Source organism: Aphelocoma coerulescens, chromosome 3, assembly GCF_041296385.1.
Source record: "Aphelocoma coerulescens isolate FSJ_1873_10779 chromosome 3, UR_Acoe_1.0, whole genome shotgun sequence".
NCBI classification, from domain to species: domain Eukaryota; kingdom Metazoa; phylum Chordata; class Aves; order Passeriformes; family Corvidae; genus Aphelocoma; species Aphelocoma coerulescens.
Window position 1 is genome coordinate 53,538,526 of NC_091016.1, and position 16,443 is coordinate 53,554,968.

At 39.6% G+C, this 16,443-nt stretch overlaps 1 protein-coding gene across 1 annotated transcript in view; it reads right to left on the reverse strand.

Annotated features, from left to right (window-relative positions):
• ERO1B (endoplasmic reticulum oxidoreductase 1 beta) overlaps positions 1–11,219 on the reverse strand; it is a 29,898-nt gene extending 18,679 nt beyond the window's left edge. Inside the window, exons 1-4 of the mRNA XM_069010319.1 lie at positions 10,851–11,219; positions 6,318–6,437; positions 2,659–2,742; positions 2,192–2,233 (exon numbers count right to left, since the gene is read on the reverse strand). Coding sequence (XP_068866420.1) covers positions 2,192–2,233; positions 2,659–2,742; positions 6,318–6,437; positions 10,851–10,949 — 345 coding nt within the window. The 5' untranslated portion in view covers positions 10,950–11,219. The remainder of the gene's footprint in view (positions 1–2,191; positions 2,234–2,658; positions 2,743–6,317; positions 6,438–10,850) is intronic.
• Between the last annotated feature and the right edge of the window lie 5,224 nt (positions 11,220–16,443).

Below are 16,443 nucleotides of genomic sequence, written 5' to 3' on the forward strand. Positions count from 1 at the left end.
GCTCCTCTACACAAGGAGGGAAAGGGAAACTGGACAGAAGCCACAGAAAACTTCTCTGCAGGATTCTACCAGGAGTATATCTATTCAAGAGATTATAATTCTCACTGTTAACAACACCTTTGGTTATTTTCAGCTTTCCAAGATAAACACTATCAGGATGAAAGAGAGAAACTGGACATGTATGTCCTTGGGGAAAAAACCCCTTTTTTTTGTTAACCCAGAACTTTGCAGATTAGCCATAAGGTGCAAGACTCCCCCAAATGGGAAATTAGCACAGGCTAATAGCACAGTACTTGCCCAGTCCTTGAAACAAAACATTCATACTAAAACAAATTTTATATTTCCTTAAAAGGATATTAAATGAGACTCTAGATTTTTAATTGGCTCCAAGAAAGATCTTTTAACTGAACCATAAGAAGTAAGAAAATGGCACAGGTAAGATTTATGTCTGTTCTGATGACAATTTTCCCCCAGAAATATTTGCTTCTCTAACAGAAAAGCAGCACACCTTAGTGTCTTCTACTGCAGATTAAAGGTACAGAATTGCCTAACTTTGAGTACTGTAGCTGGTTTCAACAACCTACAAGGCAACTCAAAGGAAACCACTGTAGCAAACATACAGCAAATAGCAGCTTCCCAAAGAAGCTATCCCACTTTATTGTGGTGAAAGCAAAAGGCATCTGTTTTTTTTCACTTCCTAAATCCAATTTGATATGCTTATGTGAAGTATCTAAAGAACAGCATATCCTTGGTTACTATTTAACAGCTTATTTATGACTCTCAAAATTAATCAATCAGGAAGCTCAAATGCCTGCTACAAGAATCCTTTCTAAAACAGTCTAAAGTCTTGCAGTCCCTCTCTCTAGGAGGCATTATGCTATTCCAAGAGTCATCTTCTCTACAATCAAGCTTGGAAGATAAAAGAGTCAACGAAAAAGAGAACTGGCTACAGATTATTCAGCTAAAACACAAGATCTGCTGCCCAGAGATAGTGTCAGCTTTTCAGACCAACTATTGCTGCTTGTGCTGGAATGGTGAATTGACTGACAGTTAAGTTATGTCAGTGAGAAAGATTTTTCTTCTCTGATAACCAGGAACCTTTAAATGAAGAGGCAGTCTTTACTTCAGAGTGAGTTAACAATGTATATATAAAGGAAACACGACTTCCTCTTGAGCCAAAGCTTGGACAGACTTGCCTGTACTGCTCAAGACAGTAGGACACAAGTCATCAATTCACAATGAAGTATTCATTTCAGCTATCTCGGATAATGTTTCTTGGCATGAGGTCTAAACCTAATGCCAACAGTCCTTTTCATAAGTCCTTTATGATATGGTGGACTACACTCAAGTCTGCCAAGTGAGGTAGAAAGCACTGGGGGGGGATGGAGATATGATATGTTAATCAAGAGTGTCTACAACACAGTCGAGGCACTCAGGAAGATCTCTCATTTGGGCACCATTATCCCATCAACTGCTAAAATCCTCATTCTTTGGGACTGTGTTTGGGATATGTGGGTGGGTGGTTATTAGTCTTTCTGCTCTGACCTCTTTCCCAGGCATATATAGCCTCTCTACTTTTTTTGGCTTTGCTAAGATCACTTGGTGATCTAAGAAGGATGACTTGGAGAGAAGTAAGCAAAAGCCAACAAGCACAGACTGACTACTTAAGTTTGCACTGGCCACTTTGGCCTAAACTGTCTTTAGACTAATGACCAAATAATCTCTGGACTAATGACCTCTTGAAAATAAGACCTAGCACAACTACATGCAATCATTTCAGTTCTCTTAATATTAGATGTTGTGATTACTTATGATTCTTAAAAAAGATTGCACTGCTACTGCCTCTGTGCACCTTAGCCTACAGCTTTCTAGAAGGTGGCCTGTACTCAGAACTGAAGCAACAATTTTGCACCAGGCATTCTGTGGCTATGCAGTGCAGTCCCCCATCATCCATTGATTCAGTCTGCATCATCTCTCCAGCAATGACAGACTCAAAATGACATGACGGTACCAGCTATGTCAGAAACACTACTATACGTAAAGATAAAAAGGTAAAGCCACATCAATCAGGTATCTTAACTATTTCATCAGTATGCAAACACTGAAGGTTTGTACTAAAAAGTCACACAGCTGTTATAAAGCTAAGATTTTTAAAAAATAGAAAGAACTTAGAAAATAAAGGAGCACTTACTTTATTAGCGCTCCCAGCCTTAATTCCGACAGGTATTTTGCTCTAAAAACGAAAAATAAATCACAGCTTTTACACTGTTCATAGAAATGTTTATGCTTGATAAAAACCTACCAATTATCTATCATTCCTATAGAGATCAAAGCAAACTTGTTTTTTGAAAAATTAATTTGCTCCTTTAGTTTCTCAACATGTTATATCCAAAACAGTGCTAGAGCTTAGAAGAGACTTATTCTTGAAGCTACCTGCTTTGTTCATAAAATGAGTAAGACCTTAAAATATTTTGGTTGTATTTCTACTTTTGGGATGGAAAAGAATTTTGTCACTTTTATTTAAATTTAAGTTCTCATTAGTAAACATTGTTACTATAGTACTAGCCACTGCAAACTGGCAAATTTTTAGCCAAAAAAACCTTTTTATATTATTTGATATTATTATAGATCATAATAAATATATTATTTGATCCATACCTCAGGACAAGGCTCTACATGACAATCTTTTATAGAACAATGGCCATCGTCAGCCCAAAACGGGCATGGTCTCTTCAGGTTGACCTAAACACACAAAACCAGAAGTTTACAATCAACACTTACATAAGGCATCTGTAGAAGAAAGCTCTCAGTATCAGGAAATCCTTTAAATTAAAGGAGAGGATACAAGGAAAAAGTGTTCTATTAAGTACTTTAAGTTTAGGGGGTTTTGGAGGGGTTTGGTCTGTCATTTGGTTTCTTCTAATTACTCACTCTAACTACATAAGCTGAAGCTTTGTGCAGTAAAAACTGTTAATGATAATGGTCTCCAGTGAGTGAACACAAACACACAGTATGTTAAAGCAAAAATTAAATCTCTCACTAGTAAAATTTACTAATTCAAGTAAGTGCTTGGACAATTTTGGATTTCAAAATCAGACTAAAAACAGATTATTATTTTAAAATGTTAAAGAGATTCCTTAGTCAAAAAACCCCTGACAAGGCATTTAGCAGATGGTACAACTTCTTAGCAGTGATGACAAACATCTTCTCTTTACAGCTCAAACTTTGCTAGTACAGATACAATAAAAGCAGAGATTTTAGGTTGCTTCCCCCCATTTCCTCTGTTCAATGCACAAATACCATTCCTAGAAAAAAAAGTACAATTATTTTTTGTACTTGTTCCCTCATAATTTTTTAAATAAAGCACAAAATAGTTTTACATTCCACATCACTTTCACAATAAGACCTATTATATAAAACTTTTGCCTCCTACCAATTTCTACCAAAAAAAGACCAGCTAACATAGTTAAATCATAACCTTCTTCAAAGTAAACTCTCACAATAAAAAATGCTTACACACTGAGGAAGATGTAAGTAACTAGGCAGCCATGCTTTTACACTATATAATATAAATATATACTATAGAATAGTATATATTTATAGTATTTATAGAATAGTATATATTTATATTATATAGTGTAAAATATAAATAATATAAACTGTATTAAACTAAATAAACTAATATAAACTATATAAACAAAATACCGCTGCCTAAACCACAGATTAATTCAGAAAGAATATATACAAATCAAGATATACTAGTTCCAGAATGACTGAAGAGCACCAAAAACCAGTACACACACAAAATGAGGTTGTATAGCACCTGCACTTCAATCAATACCAATCATGTACTGTCTACATAGACCATCCTATCTTCTTCAGGGTATGAGGTATTGGATTTCATCATTATCACTCAGAGTATTATTCAGTCCTTTCACAAATTAAAAGACAGATTCTTGATCATGAGGTTTCCACAGTTTGTGTGTTTTGATGAATAAAACTAGAGACAAAAATTTTTATTTCTTTCATTGAGAACTGTTGTACTATTTAGAAACCACCTAGCACAGTTTCTGCAAGACTTTATGAAGTTTTCTCTGGCCTTTGCGTAAAAACTACCTCATCCATTCAGTATTATACATTAAGGTTTGAGTTATTTTATGGCTGTTGAACCAGCAGCACAATAGGAATACTGTGACAGAAATTACAAAAGTTCACAATCCAAGTTCCTATTACAAATTCAATTACTTCAGAGTAGGAGTGTTTTCACTCCAAGAACAAGTATATTCCCCCTATGCTATAGCTGACCTAGACGATCACTGAATAATGTCCCGGTTCTGGCCAGGTCAGGGTTCATACTTGCAGTAACCGAGAGAGGGCATGGCTAGGACCTGAAGGTTTTTGCATAACACCTCACATCATTGCCAGGGGCAGGGGGAAGGGACCGTCTTCCAGGGAGAAAGAGTTCCTTCCAGTCAAGAAAACATAGCAGAGAGAATCACCTGATATTGTCTATTATTTTTTTCCCCTCTATGTGAATAATTTCTTTTCTTATGCCCTCTCTCATTAGTACTGTTGCTGTTACTGTTCATTTTCTTATTTCATTGCTGTTTCCAGGAAATTTTTCTTATATGAACCCATGATCTTTACCTTTTGTGCCTCCAATTCTCATCTCCATCCTGACATAGCATGGAGAGGGAGAGGAAAACGGGAACAAGAGTGAGTGGTGCATGGTTCAGTGGGGGCAGTGATTTGGGGAGTACCATTCCTAAACCACGACACCTACCTTCATAATTCTCACAATTTGTTTATGTGCTTAAAAGCACTTCCAACATTCTGCACAGGGATATCAAAAAAGCTGTTGCTTATTCAAACAGGAAAGGGTGAAGAACATTCTGACTGACTTACTCAGTTCACTTGTTCAACACAAATTCTTCCCTGCCACCACTGGAAGTACTAAGTGAAGTGTGGTGCTGGGTGCACTACACACAGGCCCTTGGAACTGCCCATCTATTAGGAAGATCAGTATAAAAGATGAGGCAGGATTGTGATACACCTTTAGAGTATGATCTGCAGAACTGCAGTTGAAACGCACATAAGCTCTAAATTTGCAGGATAAAATTACTGTTGTATGAAGTCTCATATACCTGTTGCTCCTCATCTTCACATACTTTGTTTTGTATTTTTCTGTTGCCTCTGGAGAATCTCATTACCACTGCTATGTGATGTATTAGTACTGAAGTTGCACATATCCTGTTTCTCCTGAAAAGCGAATTTAGAACTCTATCATGTAGCAGGAGATTCAGGCTGCAGTTACACATTACTGCTCACTCAGGCTAGTAAGGGAGGAGTCTAGTGCTCTTTTCTCCTTCTGCGTAAGGAGAAGATGCATAACCCTTAATTCCCTTAAGATGCATAACCCCATCTTGCATAAGTTTAATATTTGTCCAATTCCAGGTCGGCTAGATGACTTTCTACATCCTGAGGAGGAAAAAAAACCCAAAACCAACAAAAAAAACCCCAACAAAATCAACAAAACCCTACCGACAAAATCCCCTACCAAATGACAAACTGAAACACCCAAACTAAACATCCACCAGGTTAAAGAGATGCATTGGCCTAACTGAGAGCTAAAAGCAGCAAAGGGGCAGGATGCTGCCCTAGAGGAGTGTAACCTCCTTTTTCCAGTGGCAGGCAGCCATCTGATTAGCTCAGCCAAAATGCAACTTCAATTTTGAGTTAAGCATATCTGAAAACAGGAGTATCAGGCTTCAGATCTTCATTTGCACATCAGATAGTAATTCAGAGAAAAAAATGCTTCAAGTAATAAAAAGTGATATTATACATTACTTGAAAAAGGAAAGTTTTACCTATTTTTCAAAGGAATAACAGTTGTCTAGATAGCAAACACTAAAATCAGAAATAAGACAGCAACTTGCAAGAAAAGTAAGTCATTGCAATATTTCCATTTCAAATTATACATATTTCTTAGAAGATAAGCACTGCATGCTGTCAGAAAATTGCTACTATATGATCCTTTCCTAGATGCAGCAGCACAAAGGCACTATCTTTAAAATTACCGCTTATCAGTTGAATGAAAGTGGTCATGATTTATTGTCACTGACTCCAGGATTAACATAGCAAACAAGACTTATTACCAACACAACTGTCAGGGACTGAAAACCAGCTTCAACCGAATTAAAAGAGCTGTGGGCTTCTAATAGACAGCCTAACACTAGCAAGTTGACTTAATATGCAATCCTTCATATATTTTCTGCATTTTATTTAAATTATTCAGGAAAACACCATTCTAAGTGTACCTTGTAATATCTGAAGTAATCACGTTCTTGCAGTTTCTGGATTTTGGGAAAGATCTTGAAAGTATTGAAGTCATCGATGCTTTCTATGTCACATAAACAATCATCTAGGACTCCTGTGAGCTATTGAAAAATACATAAACATATATTTTTAATATAGAAATAGAATATTAACTGCAGAAAAATCCTTTAAAGATAAAAAGATGGTAGTTGAAAGAAATACTAGTGAAATATAGTTCCATAGCAAATATTTCTCATCACTAAAATACTCTGTAATATACCTCACAAACTCAAAGTAAGACTGCAGTACTTTTTTGAGCTTAAGCCCACCTCTAAATGCAATGCTGAATCAATGTTAGCAAGATGAACAATTTCATCCCTGAAATTTGTTGACACTTTCAGCATATAGAACTTTCTGCAGAATGAGCAACAAGATTTTTCCAAATTACAAACATGTGGTATATTAGCAGAGTTGCATATCAAGTATTCTCCTACCAAATGCTCATGAGTCGAATTGCCTAAAAAAACCCTACAATCACACACTGTCATCTTATTTTCATATTTCTTCTCAAAGTGTGAAAACACTCCATCCAGTTTCCTTAGAGGCATAAGGAAAAGGAGTTTAGGTTCTTCTGTGCCCAAAAAGTTTGTAATTTCACAAATAAATTCAACAAATAAATACTAGGAAAACCAAGTGCAGGGATCTATATTGTAATGCTGTGAATCTATCATGAAACTGAGTATGTCTTTTCCAGGTCTCATCCCTCTTTTTGTGCCAGGACAGCAAGCTGTACTGCTACTGCCCTAGGTTAAGACCACCACTATGAAAGGCAGCACACTACAAGTGCAGAAGTTCTACTGCCAACACAGAAATGGAAGGCAGGACTGTGCGTGCAGCAGAGAGGACAGCTCCAACTAACGTCAGACTAGGCCACGGCAACACTCTTGCTGAGACCCTGGCACGGTCTGATGGAAAGGTGGAAACACTGCAAGTGTGATTCTATGAACACTTGTATGATAAATTTCAATACATCTAAACGAACTCTCTTAGGCATAGCTTCTTAAACTGCTACAGACATGTCTGAAGGCTTCAGACCACATTAAGGCAATGCAACTGAACACTGGTGTTTACTGCTTCTATTCTTCAGCCAGACAAGAAATTCATTGACATCCATGATGGCCTAGAATGTATTTAAAATAGAAATGCCCACACATCTTATATCTTGCATGGGATTAGAAGAACTTCTAACTATTAAAATGTTATGTGCAAAAGGAGACAAAAAAGATTTTTGGGCTTTTTTTCCTCCACAGATTTCACACAGATGAGATTATGAAATCATCTAATCTGTTTTATGCATGATAAATCACTCCTGTACTTTACAAAACAGATACCCTTATATAACCAAGCTTGATGTACAAGAGCCACTAGAAACCAAATTGTAGGCTTTTGCTTCTTTATGAAGCATAAAGGAGGCCTGGGAAATGGATTTCCCCAACTCTCTGTGAGAATAAAGAGGTGAGGATATGGCAATAAAGCACTTAAATGGAAAATTCACCTTATGTACATCCTCCTTTTCCTGAGGCACTAAATAGGCTGTCGCAATTCTGTAGAGCAGATATGGCAATGAAGTAAAACTAATTTAAGCAAAGTTACTTTAACCAAAATTTTTTCCTGCTGTTATGCTTGCCTTGTTAATGTTATCTGACTTCAAACCTGGGCAAACAACTAACAAAGAGCCAATGTGTAACTACAGGTTTTTCACAGCCCACATAACTGCCAACTTCAAAGCCAGAAGAAAAAGCTTGTTATTCCAGAAATAAAACCCCCATGCATTTAAATCTATAATAATTCCAATAAAAATTCCAAATTTTCTTATTGATCACACAGAGGCAGGAATCTGTAAAGGTGCAGCCCTTACAGGTAACACCATACCACAAAGCAAACAGCATAACATTTCATTGTAATATAAAAAGGCAAAAAGATAACTCTGAACATTTTGCTCAAATATTACTGAACTGTATTAATAGGATAAGAGAAAGGTTTTTTTTTACTGAGAAGATAAAGAGTAGGAAACTATTTTGATGACCAGTACATAAGGCTATCCACTGCTTACAAAAATAATTTTACCATCTATGCAAAATGGAAAATGCTTTTTCAGGGGAAAAATGTCCCAGATAAATGCAATAGTTACACTCAGTGTCAAATCCTCATGGAACAATAAAAAGCTTCAGCCTTTTTAACTAAGATCTCAATTCTAAGAACATCTTTGAAAACTCTGAACAGTTTACCTAGATCAATGAAGTTTCAGAAATGAATCCCCCTCAAAAACTAGAAATTATCTAGGAAATTATGAAGAGAAAAAATAATTCAGAGTAAGCAAGCAAACTAACTTCTCCATTTCTTTTTCTCACAACATTTTCAGAACTGGAACAGTTAGCTCCCTGTATACATAAAACAGCAAAATCAATGCTTCCTTGGAAAGCATGCTCTAAAATTAAACTAAGCTATATCTGTACCAAACCACAATTTATAAAATACTTTAACAGCATATATAAAACAGTAATACTGCACAGCAGTGGAGTCAGTTCACAGCACAGTAATGCAACAGCAACACTGGCTTCGAGTACTCCAGTTAGAGGTTTTTTTTAATTAGTCTAAGTGCAGGCTTCAGCGCTCTCTCTTGTAACAATGGAACACTCCAAGAACATGCAGAAAATTATTCCATTTTTGTCAACACCTGGATCTTCTAATGATTTCTTTTTTTCAAACTGGACACATCAAAATAAGAACATTGCACTACACAGTTAAAACTATGTATTGCAAGACCTACTTTGTTATTCACACAATTTGTACTTTGCCTTTTTAAATTAAACTATACTAGTTAACTCAGTCCACAAATATAAAGTCAAACTGTACTGTAAGTTATCACACTTTTATTACAATGGACAAGTATCACGATTTCTTTCCATCTATTAATTACTTTGAACTCTACAATAAACTCTAAAAGCGTTAGCCTACTATAATTTGTGTTCAAGAAGTCACCTGACATTGCAAAGCTGCTATTTTTTCTACATTTCCAATATGCTTATCAAAGTACTGTCAAATCTAGTTTAGCTCTTAAACTAGTATTAGAGCTATACTGGGGAAGTGAAACTTCTAACTTATCTTCTCCAAGATAAATCAACCTTTCAGAAGAAAAGGTCAATGTCCAACCTGCATCAATTTCTCCTTATGAAATCTGGAAAGAGAAACGCAGTCAGTACTTTACGAAAAACCTGAATGAATGTATATAATAATAAGCAATCTATTCATATAAACAACCTTATTAGTGTTATCAGGTTGTTGTACTTTAATTGCTTTAACAATTAGAAGACCACCTGGGACACCTTGTTTTGTTCCTTAGATGTTCTACTTTACCACAGCTGCAGAATGAGAGAATAGCCCTAGGTAACACGACTCCAAGAACTAATGGCTAGCTTACCTTTCTCTGGACAAGCCAAACTCTGAACACAACATGCTAACAATTTTATGAAATAGCAACAACCAATCTCTCTGCCAAGCAGTGCAAAAAACCCATGCCACTTTACTAAGTGCTTCTTTAAGAACTTTATTTCAATTAGCATTTAGTTATGCTAAAATAGTTACTAAAATATTAGATTTTTAAACTGGAGACAACCTCAACTTACAACCAAAAAAGCTGCAATTGACGTTATCTATGCTACTGTCATCACCACCTTGGATGGCCACTTACAGTATAGCATGTTATACAATGCAGAAATTTAGAAAATATAAGAAAAATAATAATCCGGAGGACAAGCTTTGCTCCACGTGGTCTGTGTATTCCTCTATAAACTCACTCCAACGTCTTTGGCCCAGCTGAAAGCCTCTCCTACTTCACACCAGCTATCATTTCAGTCATGGTCACTCGGTGGATGAATAGTGAGCTCCTCACTACAGACACTTGTCCTAAAGCTGTGAAGGCAGTTTACAGAAGGAAGGAGCGTTCTCACTCTTGCCTGAAATGTGGACAAACGACCTAAGCACAAGCCAAGCCCGGGCACTGGCATCACCATTGAACATATGGCTTCTCACAGACTTCATCAGAGCACCGAAGCTTCTGCCTGAAGCCACGGGCGTGAGCCAACCCAGAGCTTCTCAACACATCCCACTAACTACAGGTGCTACCTGTGGTTCCCAGGTCAACCAACTTCTCCCCACAGACCGGCGGCACCGGCACCGGCCCCGGGCTGGATCCCGGCAAGTGCCAGCCACGGAAGGGGAAGGACGTGTGCTACAGGCGCCAGCAACAGATTTCTCGACTTCTCCGCAGGGAGCCTGCGGAAGACACGGCCCAGGGCTGCCCTCTGCCCACGATCCCCCGAAGTGACCTCACCTTCCGCCTCTGCCCTCCTGCCCCTCCGGAAGGGCTCCGCAGCCCTACCCACAGCCGGCGGGCATCCCTGCCCGGCCACGGTCCCTCCTGCTCCCTGCCGTCCCACCCCGCCGCACCGTCCCCGCCAGCCGCCGGTTCCTACCTGGGCCTCCGGTGTCAGGACGCAGCCGAGCACCACCAGAAGCCGCGCTGCCAGCCGTGCCCTCGCCGCCGCGCTCCGGCCGGCACCGCCGCCGCTCATGCTGCTGCTGCTACTGCTGCTGCCGCCGCCGCCGCCGCGACTGACGGAGGAGGGGGCAGCCCTCGCCCCGCCGCCGCCGGCACAGGAAGGAAAGGGACGCGCCGCGGGTCGGCGGCGGCAGCGTCTCCTCCCGGCGCGGCCGCTCCTCGGGGCGGCGGGACCCGTCGGGCGGGGGCGCCGCGCTCACCGCGACCTGTCCACGGCAGCGCCGCGCGCGCCCGGGATCCTCTCGCGAAGTAGCGGCACCGCCGCCGCCACCCTGCTCCAGCACCCGCCGCTCCCGGGCCGCCGCCGCGCGGCACGCCGGGAGATGTAGTCCCCTTGCCCGGGGCGGGGCGGGGCGGGGCGGCGGCGCCCAATCGGAGAGGACCACGCGCGCCTCCAAAACAAGTGGCGGCGGCGCGCGAGGGGGGTGGCTGGGCGCGTGCGCGCGGCGCCGGCAGGGCCGCGTGAGGAGGGGCGCGCGAGGAGCAGCGGCGGAGGCGCGTGTGAAACCAGTTTGTCCCAGTCCAGACCCGTATAAACCAGTCTAACCCAGCCTAAACTGAGTCCATCCCAGTATAGGCCAGGCCAGTATCAGCCAGTTTAGCTCGGTATCATAGAATCATATCCTGAGCTGGAAGGGACCCACGAAGATCATCAAAGTCTTAACTCCCAGCCCTGCACAGCACCATCCCCAAGAGTGACACCCAACAGTGTTGTCCAAACTCTTCTTGTTGTCCAAACTTCTTCCAGTGCCCATCCACCCTCTGAGTGAAGAACCTTTTCCTGATACCCAAACTAAACCTCCCCTGACTCAGCTTCAGGCCTTTTCCTTGAGTCCTGTCACAGTCACCGTGAAGAGATCGATACCTGCCCCTCTGCTTCCCCTTGTGAGGATACTGGAGACCACAATGAGGTCTCCCCTCACTCTCCTCTTTTCTAGACTGAACAAATCAAGCATGTCCCAGCACATCCCCCTATAACCCCAGTCTAAATCTGGTCCAATCCATACAACCCAGTCCAGACCTCTATAAACCAGTTTGGCCCACTATATGCCAGTATAACCCAGCGGGCTGGGGCCACGCTGCACTGGCACTATGTGGGTGAGTTGGGCAGGGCCGCAGGACCCCCTGCCCCCACTGTTGGGGCAGCTCAGAACCAATCTTTTGCTCCAACAGTTAAATGTTTATCTGTGACTCATTTCAAGAATTGCAAAAAGTCATGTTCCTGTGAAAAACATGAGTGTTGCACTGATTTAATGTGCAGGGTTGTTGAAATTAGGATTTTATTTTCAGTTCAGATGCTAACTCAGGTTCTTCTTACACCCTTTCAGTTGGAGAATACTCCTTTACCAGAGTGTGGAGACAAGCTTTAAGTTCGGGATAACTATTTCAAAGAGCTTAAAAGTTTTAAGATTGACCTTTATTATTTATTTACAAATTAATTCAAATTAGCTTTCCATTACATTTGTCCTTAAGGGGCCAGAGTTTTGCATTGCTGAAAATGCCTCGAAGGGATGGTGTCTAGGAATCACAGAGACCATGAGATGAAGTAGGCAGTAGTTTGTTAGTCTGGTTCCAGAGAGATGATGTAATTGCTCCTTTCTTTCCTCTCTGGAGTACAGGCAGTACAACCATAATTTGGGAACAGATGACTAAATAAGAACCTATTCCTACATCCAGCATCAGTGGAGCAATACGTTTGCTAGACATTTTGAGAAGAAATGTCAGAACAGCTAATGTTAATGTTTACATTGCCATAGTTTGCTCTCAGTATCAGTACTCCATACTTTATCACAAGAGGTTTGTACTTTTCACAAAGGAACTGTTTCTTTTCAACAGATTAAGTTGAATTCATTGTATTTGTTTACATTTTATACCTTTGATTCTGGAAAAAAGTTTCCATCACAAGTATTTAGAAAAGCCCTAAAACCTTGGAAGAATCAAGCACTGTCACACTCTTGGGCTACATAAAGGACTATACAAATTAGAAATAAACTATTATATTTTTAAGTCATAGTGTTCACTCTGTTTTCAGTTCAGAACACTTTATGTTAGTTACAGAGGGTACTTTATTTCTTCATTTCTGAAATGCTTGTCTCAGAAATCAGTTGTGGTTTAGCTTTTTACTGCCATATTAGAAGGATAAGGAATTGGCTGTCAGAAGTATATAATGGATAATTTTAAGAGGCAATAAAAAAACCTATTCCTTGTATACATAAATATTATCTACTATAACAGACCTGAATGTAGCTTAACACAGTTTTCTAAACACTAGGGTATTTTCAATCTTATGTTTTAGTGTCAATTTAAATCTATAAATGCTACTTTGCTAGGGGTATAAAAATGTTTAAAAACCCCTGAACATAAAAATCCTAATATAGGATTTCTTTGTGAAATCAGTTTCAGTAAACATCTGCAGAAAAAGCAGTCTTACAATTGCAATCAAAACCCAACAGCATATTACAAAGCTGTAGTGCCTACTAAGCCTCTTTCTTTTAAAGAAATTTGCCACAGTGTTATAAAATTTTAGCAAGGGCTGAGGACAAGCCTTTAGTAGGGAGAGGGATAATCATAGTTTACAGGTTGCTGGGGTAATGAAGAGTCTGGACTATATATTTCATTTTTCAGTGTGGTTGTCATAAGAACAAACATCTTCTGTGATTTCATAATATGCGCTGCTGTTACACATGTTGACAGTTTTATTTACAAGCACTAACATTTTCTTTGTATGTGCAAGCAAAGAAAGCCTTGAACACAGGAACTAACAACATTATTCTGTATTCTTAAACAAGAATTAAGTAAAGCACATCAGAGTCACTTCTGCTGCATGACTCTGTGATGTTCTCTAGAGTGGGCAGAGATCTGGGTGCACCAGAGAGAGACCGTCTTTTAGTGGATGCAGCAAATCTGCAATTACCAAACTTGCCTCTGGCCTGAAACTGATCAAGTCCTGCAAGTTTTATTGTATTACCTCCATTGGTGCTTTTTAGCCAGCTCTTATTTGCCAGAATTGAGCTTATGGACTCTGGTTGTAGACAGAAATAATGACCTATGGGCATCAACAGTGTAAAAATGGATCTTAGAGATTACTATGGACTGATTTAAGTGAGCATACATGGTAAAACAGGGTGGCTTCACATTTCACATTAGGAGAAACTTGGTAAATCCCAGCTGCTTTGTCAAGTTCATGAACTAGATTTCAGTAATCTGAAATGTGGATTTTTATTTTGAAGCTTTTTGCCCTTGAAACTTTTGCCTTTATTTATTTTTCCAAATTAACTTTTGAATGAGTCCTTCCTAAACTTAGGAGAGTAAACCAGAGGAATCGATATGTCACAAACTTCTGTTTAAGTCTGGCAAACAGCAGCAGTGGGAGGGCAGTGCCTGTTGAGCCATGGAACATCTTGTGGTCGTCTAGATTTAATGATACAGCAAGGCACAGCTGTGGGTAAGAACTTTCAGTAAGCCACCTGATGTAAGTACAGAAAGCAGTCAAGCACCAGGGCACATGAGTTCTGTGGTCTGTCAGGCCTCCTACCATGAAGAGCTTGTACACCCTCACCCCTGTTCTGTCCTGCTGTTTTTAGGTCTGATACAAGTTATGTTTCCTTGCAAGTCATGCCTCATTGACATCTTGTTCCCACCTACTGATGTCTGCCTGAAAGCCACAACATATGCTCATGTCTGTGGCACTGGGTGCAAATAACTTTTGAAAAGTACCTGGGGATGTCTAGGGTTATCGAGGGGTGTGGTCTGTAAATGGCAAAACAATATGTCAAATTCAGTATAGTGGGGAAAAAGATAAATTTCTAATAAGAAAATACAGCAATATTTTCACAATGACTATGAGGAAAAAAGCAAGATAGAACGCAGTAAAAAATAAAGAATAGCAAGCTACAGGGAGGAAGTACATTTTTTAGGAAGTTTTTGCAGGCGGTGAAAAACTAACTGCAAATTTTAGCTTTACACCTGTGTTCTCATTTCCATGTTTCGTGTGTGTGTCACAGCTGGATGTTAACAAAGTGCATTGTGTAGTCTATAACAGCATGATCTGAAGGAAGAGTAGAAGTATTCTATGGAGTATTATTGATTCCTGTAGTACCTATAATTTTTAGGAAGGAATGCTAACATAGGAGTGAGTCTCCTCACTCTGTCAAACTTCTGAGTATAGTAGGTGTGATGAAAATACATAATCTTGTTTAAAAAAACACCTAAGATTTGTGCACTTGCTCTTTCTTTGTGCGTGCTTATCTGTCAGCAAATCTGACCATGAGGTATAGATCTCATCTAAATTGTACACTTATGGAAACAAGAAGCCAGCCAGGGCGTCTGTGCTAATGTCCCTGCAGAGGCATAAGCTACAGCCTGAAATCAATCGTATTAGGCTCAGTTTCAACACGTCAACCTAGAGAAAGCAAGGTTTCACTGTTTCTGTGGCGTGTGTTTGACTTGGACACAGCACAGCTCCCACAGTGGTGGGAACATTTCCATATCATGCAGTCTTGGCAGGCAAACAAATTATCCACAGGCTTATATAAGATGGTCTAGGTGTGTGTCATTTCTTACATTTTCTCCATATAGTGCTGTTTCTGTCAATTAAATGTCAAAATCGTGATGTTCCTGTAAAAGAACTGTAAAAGAGCAAACCAGTATCATTATTGGCAAAGAAAGTAGTTTTAACTTTTTAGCTGCTGATTAATTATTCCTACTCCAAAGTAGTCTCAGAATTTGAAAGAAATTTTCTAGCATCACTCTGAAGCTGCTGACAGTTAATAACTATCTATAGGATATTGGGAGAGAAAATGCAGGGAGGTTTTTCCTAAATCTACTGAAATACAGGAGGGATGAAGAGTTTATGTTGACATAGAAGTATTTTACTCAATATGAACTTCCTTAAGTGAAGATGTTTGAAATGTAGAAAGCAAACAGACGAGGAAGAATAAACAAGGTTGCCATGCAATTCTGGCAGGCCCACACGTAGCATGACTTTTGGCAACCCATGTCGAGGCACAGGGAATGTTACTGATCCGCTGTGTTTTAGTAGCATTTGTGATCTGGAACAAAAGCTCTCTATTTCAATGTGGAAAAGCTACAGAGGATCAACTGGAAAAAAAGATTTTGTTTTCGTTGGGTTTTTGTGTGGTGGGTTTTTTTTGTTTTTTTCTTTTGGTTGTTGTTGTTGTTTTTTTGAGGGTTTTTTTTTGTTTTTTTTTTTTTGTTTTTTTTTTTTGTGGGGATATAGAAGTAATATTTTTCTGGAGAGGATATATTGTCCATGGTTTTGTCTGCAGTCTTGTGCTTAGAAGGTGGGAAGCCTCTTGAGACTGTGTATTAATTTCTATTTCAGACAATAAATTTTCCAGCTATATATTACCAGATTGTTTGTGGATCTTTGAGAAAAGCCTCTGTCCTCATCAAATATGGCCGGGTTTTTTGACGGGGCCAAAAGGAAAGGAGTGAGAAGAGATCTGCATAGACTTGATTTGTGAAAACTATTTGAAATTATTAAT